Source organism: Paralichthys olivaceus, chromosome 3 (genome assembly GCF_024713975.1).
Source record: "Paralichthys olivaceus isolate ysfri-2021 chromosome 3, ASM2471397v2, whole genome shotgun sequence".
Taxonomy (NCBI): domain Eukaryota; kingdom Metazoa; phylum Chordata; class Actinopteri; order Pleuronectiformes; family Paralichthyidae; genus Paralichthys; species Paralichthys olivaceus.
Window position 1 is genome coordinate 8,457,633 of NC_091095.1, and position 6,971 is coordinate 8,464,603.

The 6,971-nt window shown below is 42.9% G+C and overlaps 1 protein-coding gene across 2 annotated transcripts; it reads left to right on the plus strand.

Moving 5' to 3' along the window:
* The first annotated feature begins 517 nt into the window (after positions 1 to 517).
* klhl26 (kelch-like family member 26) lies at positions 518 to 6,233 on the plus strand. Of its 2 annotated transcripts, none has more exons than XM_020098610.2 (3): positions 518 to 879; positions 2,386 to 2,568; positions 3,190 to 6,233. In XM_020098610.2, exons 1-3 carry the CDS (start codon positions 830 to 832, stop codon positions 4,769 to 4,771), a joined length of 1,815 nt encoding a protein of 604 aa, XP_019954169.1. In that variant the 5' UTR covers positions 518 to 829; the 3' UTR covers positions 4,772 to 6,233. The 2 variants fall into 2 exon arrangements, with proteins under 2 accessions (XP_019954169.1, XP_069377925.1); XM_069521824.1 differs by having other exon boundaries at positions 743 to 879; positions 2,326 to 2,568.
* Positions 6,234 to 6,971: the final 738 nt, after the last annotated feature.

Here is a 6,971-nt window from a genome sequence, read left to right on the forward strand (position 1 = left end):
AGCATCTCCTGCTGTGTCCTCCCATCGGCTCCTCAGGACTTTCTGCGGACTATATACTTATGGACTGGGTGGAGTAAGTCTGCAAAAAGGTGGGAGACTCTCACTCGAACGTTTGCATTCGCACATACAGCCTCTCGGGAGAATGTCAGGAGATTATCCAGAGTTCCACTGTATTTGTAGGATAATTCAGTTGTCATCTGGATAGTAAAATATGGATCACGTCTGTGTTCACGCATCTCTTCTCAGGTGAAGTCTTTTCAGCCAATCATGCTTGAGATGATGAATGTGACACCTTCACACAAGTTCCTACTGTCTCGATTTTGAAAATACGGCCTTGTGCCTTGAAAAGGTTGGTTTCTTTGCACTTTAGTCGCATCTGAATCTCGACACAGTTTAGAAACATCTGTATTGAGCCTCTCACTCCCATCGATACTGTGCCAGTGTACCTTCTTCTGATTTTAAGCTTCTGGTACAACACTTCAACATTTCCCACCTGCTGAAAACAACGTGGAGCCTCATTTCCGTTCGGGGACACATCGTTCAACCTCTAGCGGTTTGTTTGGGAACCAACACATCCATGATGGGAACTACAGGCCTGCACGTGTATTAATGGAACAGTGGCGCCTGTCAGTGGTCAGAGGCTGTCAGTACAGGGGGAGGACAGGTAGACAGGAGGTCATCACTGGACCTCAGGCTGCTGCTCTCCCTCGGTGCCTGGAACAACAGGCGGTCTCCACACTTTCCGAACACCATGAACGGATCAGCCGAGCTGCTGACCTCGTCTCCCCGCTCATGAAGATGCCCCATGCGGGCTGCTCTGTGCTAGAACATGGCGGAGTCGGACGGTGGGGACTTTGCTCCGAAGCATTCGCAGAGCAGGTGAGTGTCGCGGGGTGAGGACGTGCTGTGTCCGCGCTGTCGCGACTGGTCCCCTCGGTGTTAGCCCGAAGTGTCCGCGGCTCCGGGCACTGCAGCCTGGTCCCTGCCCGCTTGAGCGCCTCGACGCCCGGGCTGGACACTCAGGAATCACCGTGGTGTTGTCCGGGCCTCCGGGTCTCCCATGGATGATCAGCTGTGATGTTCATTTATCCAACAAACTCAGTGTGTTGTGTTGTAACAGCTTAATTTACCTTCATTCATTTACCATGTAGTAACATATTGCTTTTGTTTACTTTGGCTTCATGTATCATGAATGTACATGTGTGTTTATACACATGTAAATGCTTCATTCGATTGTCAAAGCAGTAGCTAATTACTCTCTTGATTAACTATTAATTGTTGCAGCTAAAATCAAGCAAATTTGGTTGAAAATATTACAAGTTGCAAGTTGTGAACAGAAATGATAAAGTTAAATGTGGACAGTTTGTTTACTTGTTTTTATGACTGATGCCATTTGGATTGAAATCTGATCCAACACATTGTCAGTCCTGTATGGAGCCTGGCCATGTCTTTTTCAACTGATAACACTGCTTCAGATTTTTGAGTCGTTTCACAGTATCAGTATCTTATTTTTTAGTCCCCACGGGACATATGCCACAGTAAGAGAAGCACTAAGAACTAATCGGTCAAATTAATTCAGCTTCATTCAGCCGCTTTAGTTTCAAGGTCCTGGTGTTATTCTTGCTGCCTCCCTGACCCAGTGTTCTGGCCACTCTTATCAGCATCAAACACCTGTGGTTTTCCCACCAAGTCAAAGTGTCTGCTGTGAAAAAGGGGAAACTTTGACCAACCATACAGCAGAGAGTGGGATATGGTGCAGTTCAAAAGTGTTTAGTTCTGCTACCACATTGCTTGTAATGACTTTCTCACACTGTGCGAATTTACTCTTGTCATTTGGAGCCTCCTGATCACGACACACCCTGACACCAGGAGGCTCTTAGCCGTGTTCTTACAGTAAAGGTGTCAGGAGATGAACCATTCAAGATTTCCTTTTCTGTAAAAATGCATAAACCCAGACGAAACCCTTCTAAGACTATAACGCTTAATATTACAGGCTCACTCTGAGCAGGGACCATCACCTGCGCTCGGGCATAAAATTGGATATGAAAATGTTGGATTCAAACACCGGGATCACTCCCTTACACTCGTGGCGTGTAGAGAAGATGCATTTTGGTTGTTTGTTCAAACTGCCTGCTATGTAATTAGAAGCCATTTTTGGGGACAATTTTAACAAACCTGGTCATCTATCTTATATACAGCCTGTGATATGAACCTGTATGACAGCAATGTTTCCACCTGTCGTGATCATGCGTCTTACTGGCCATTGATGACAAGCAATGAGGTGTATATGGCATTTCTCCTCCTAGCGATGTTGCTTCTATTTAGTTTTTCAGATTGGATACTTTGATTCCCAGCTTGTGACGTGGCCTGTATTTCCTCTTCTAGTATGGCAAACAAGAATAGCACCCTGCGCTGTACCTTCTCGGCCCCAAGCCACAGCTCCATCCTCCTGCAGGGCTTGTCGTTTTTGCGGGCTCAGGGCCAGCTGCTTGACGTCGTGCTGGCCATCAACGAGGAACGCTTCCAGGTCCACAAAGCTGTGCTGGCTGCCTGTAGTGATTATTTCAGGTAAGTGGAACCATAAAGACTGTTCACTGCCCTTTTACATTTTAAATTGGAGGCACTTAGCGGATGCTCTTACCTGGAGTAATTTATCCTGAGTGCCTCTGTTAGGGCAAGCTGCAGTTAAAAGATCAAGTATGTTCAAAGCAATTCAGTAGTGGAGAAGTAAAGGTTTGAGGAAATGTGAAACAAAATGCAAAATCATTACTAAAATCATTATGCTTATTTTCTGTCATTTTGTCTTTGATTTGAGCCATAGAGTTCATATTTATACAGTTCCTGCTGAAATTGTAGAACGATGTATTACAGACATGGAAAGTCCAAAAATTTGGAAATTAGGAATTATTTAATATAAATTAAATACAAATATGGCCAAATGTGTAATCATTAAATATAAATTAAACACAAATGTGGCCAAATGTGTAATCATTAAATCATGTGCTATTTGGTTTGTGCAAATAATTTTTTTTCTTCAAACATTTTTCAGTTCATCTGCAATTAACACCAGACTGTAAACAAAACAATCCACTAGGATGAATGTTAGTCATGAAGTTGGGGAAATTACCTCAACTCATTGAATTGAAATATAATCATAAAACAGTCATGTTTTCTCTCTTTGTGCTTCAGAGCAATGTTTACTGGCGGCATGAGGGAGTCAAACCAAGATACCATTGAGCTGAGGGGCTTGTCCGCCCGTGGGTTGAAACACATTATCGACTTTGCCTACAGTTCTGAAGTCACTTTAGACCTGGACTGTATTCAGGATGTACTCGGAGCTGCTGTGTTTCTCCAGATGGTCCCGGTTGTGGAGCTGTGCGAAGAGTTCCTCAAGTCAGCGATGAGCGTGGAGACCTGCCTGCACATCGGCCAGATGGCCACCACCTTCAGTCTGTCTTCCTTAAAGGAGTCGGTGGATGCCTTCACTTTCCGTCACTTCCTCCAGATTGCTGAGGAGGAGGACTTTCTGCACATTCCCATGGAGCGCCTCGTCTTCTTCCTGCAGAGCAACAAACTGAAGAACTGCAGCGAGATCGATCTCTTCCACGCCACCATCAGGTGGCTCCGGTACGACAAGTCTCGTCGGGCTCAAGCCAGCAGTGTCCTCTGCCATGTGCGCTTCCCGTTAATGCGCTCCTCAGAGTTGGTGGACAGTGTTCAGACAGTGGACATCATGGTGGAGGAAGTGCTGTGCCGCCAGTATCTCCTTGAGGCCTTCAATTACCAGATCCTTCCTTTCAGACAGCACGAGATGAAATCCTCGCGGACACTCATTCGTTCTGATGTCATGTCACTCATCACCTTTGGGGGGACACCCTACACTGACAACGACCGCACAGTCAGCACCAAGGTGTTCTGTCTCCCTGACATCACTTCTCGCCAGTTCAAAGAGCTGACAGAGATGGAGACCGGGTGCAGCCACGCTTGTGTCGCTGTACTCGATAACTTTGTGTACGTTGTCGGTGGACAGCACTTACAGTACCGCAGCGGCGAGGGCGCAGTGGACAGCTGTTTCCGCTATGACCCACACCTGAGCCAGTGGCTGCGCATCCAATCCATGCAGGAGGGTCGTATTCAGTTTCAGCTCAACGTGCTGCATGGACAGCTGTATGCCACTGGAGGGCGCAATAGATCTGGCAGTCTGTCATCTGTGGAGTGTTACTGCCCAAAGAAGAATGAGTGGACTTACGTGGAACCATTAAAACGCAGGATTTGGGGTCATGCAGGGACTTCGTGTGGAGAGAAGCTGTATATCTCAGGGGGTTATGGCGTCTCGCTGGATGACAAGAAAACGCTTCACTGCTATGATCCAGTGTCAGACCAGTGGGACTTCAGAGCTCCCATGAATGAACCCAGAGTGTTGCACGCCATGATCAGCATCAGGGATCGGGTTTATGCTCTGGGTGGCCGCATGGACCACGTGGATCGTTGTTTTGACGTGCTGACCGTCGAGTATTACATTCCAGAGAACGACCAGTGGACCACTGTCAGCCCCATGAGAGCCGGGCAGTCCGAGGCAGGCTGCTGCTTACTGGACAAGAGGATCTACATCGTGGGAGGATACAACTGGCACCTGAACAACGTCACAAGCATCGTGCAGGTGTACAACACGGAGACAGATGAGTGGGAGAGGGATTTGCACTTCCCAGAATCGTTTGCTGGCATCGCTTGTACACCGATTATACTTCCACAAAACACCACACAACGCTAACCTGCGACTGTGAAGACTTTATTCCATGTGCTCTGTCTGCCGAGCATTGTGTCATCACAAGGTGTGAACGTAATTTAAGCAACTGGTGTGCGTTAAAAGGACCTTTAAAGCTTCTAAGCAGCACTACACAGAGTGACATATTATTTTCTCTTCTAGTTATGGGTAAGATGTGTCTGATTAAACTTCAGAGACGAAAACTCTTGGATTTTTACATTGGGACACTTCTGTGAACCAGGTTTAGAAATATAAAATTGGACAGTTTATCAGCATTGACAGACACATTTTATCACGTTTCGGTGGAAAAGCCTATAGTAAGATGAGTATTTTTTGTCTGAATTCAGTACCTGACTGATTAATATATTATCTGCCAGTTACATTTTAAGTCAGTCATAATATATAATTAATATACTGTGTAATCAGTATTTTTTGATAATATCTAATCAGTCTTTGATAGTTTGTACCTTTGGAAAATATACACTTGCACATGAACTGGAAAGATATAGCTGTAGCTAATCTTCCAGAATAGCGTCATTATAACACTTTATATCACAAAAATCTTAATCATAGTTTCCATAATTGTCACAAAGGCACAAATAGATTTCTTGTTTTGTTCTATCATTCTATCAGATTAATGTGACTTGGAAATCTTGGAATTTCTTTATTTGAGTCATGAGATAAAATTTGCTGTGCAAACACTCAATCTTTTTAATGTTGGACATTTTGACTGTACAGTTGTGATTTTTCTTTTTATTATTCAAACAAACAAGACAACTGATGTTTCTGCTCAAATATCTAATCACCAAACCACATATCAATGCACAGAATCGATAAACACAAGTAGTGTGTAAGTTCACATCTCAACTGATAAATTCTACTTTATATTGTTAATGTTTGTTTCTGTTTGTTTGTCTTTGATTGCTACTTATAACACGCCCCACCCCCAGCCACCGACACACTTCCTGTTCTGTCACTCAAAGTAATAAACTACTGTAGGCAGCTGCATAATATAGTAATAATTTCAGTGTGTGCTGTTGTAATCCACTCAGTACATTTAATTGAACGTTGATCTTGCAGGACACAATTGTCTTGTAACATCTCGCACAAGTCTCTAACTTACATGCTCAATATTTCCATTCATGAGAGTTGATACAGGCTCGAGTTTTTATACACTGTTGCACTTTTTCCGAGCAGTATTTATGAGACATCTGATTTTAATGTGTGTATAAGGAAGAATCAAGCTTAAAAGGTTTTGTTATTTTGTTTTTTTTAAATGTGACCATATGACAGTGAGTGTCTCCTGTTTGCCTTAGTGTGTCTTTGTCCTGCTCTGCCTGTACCAATAAAAGCACATTATATTGTTGAGGTGCAATATAAAGGAAACCGCTGTATGCAAAGGGGAATGTAGACACTTGTGTAGCTTGATCTGCATCCTTTATTAAAGATGTATCATGTTTTAAAAATACCCCTCAGGTGTTTTTTGTTTTTCTATTTTGATGATATGATGATTCATTTCCACAATAAGATACTGCCTTGCATTATTAAATGTTATTATTAAAATGTATTATTTATTAAAATGTTTGTGCCCACACATTTCCCATAGACACAAGAAACAGCTGTTATAAGTTATGCTTCCTGTCATTGGGGCTGCAACAATGTTAATATAAATATAAATTATTTATGATTAATAATTTGGCCGGAATACTAGAATACAAAATAGCAGTTACAATTCCCAAATGACAAATTGATGGCTTGAAATGTCTTTTGTGAAATTAACTTTCAAAACTTCCCTCGACATCTGCAGTACACACCTGTACAGTACATTTATTTGGTCCTATTTGTCACTAAGTTTCATGGCATGGACCTTAACCACCAGAAAACCAGGATTCTGCGATTGTACCAATTTAATTAAATTCAGGAATGGGGATTTGATCTGAATTCATGTGCTTTCCAATGTTCTTTCAAAGAACAATATAATGTAACAAGAAAATCTATCATATGCATAAACCACACTCCTAGAGGCCCACAGACCCTCAGGCTCACTACATATCATTTCGGTTTTCCACAATTATATGTTTAATATACAAAGATATGCCCAATTAACATACAAAATCCTCATCCGGTGGTCCTGGTCTTTTTGAGGGACCCAGTGTCTAAATCTTTCTTTTAGATCTGAACAGTTTCTGGGTTTCATCAAATTGCT

Coding starts and splice junctions, on each gene's coding strand:
- klhl26 (XM_020098610.2), top strand. CDS start 830: ATGGCGGAGTCGGACGGTGGGGACTTTGCTCCGAAGCATTCGCAGAGC. Junction 880..2,385: donor CCGAAGCATTCGCAGAGCAG/GTGAGTGTCGCG, acceptor TTCCTCTTCTAG/TATGGCAAACAAGAATAGCA. Junction 2,569..3,189: donor GCCTGTAGTGATTATTTCAG/GTAAGTGGAACC, acceptor TTTGTGCTTCAG/AGCAATGTTTACTGGCGGCA.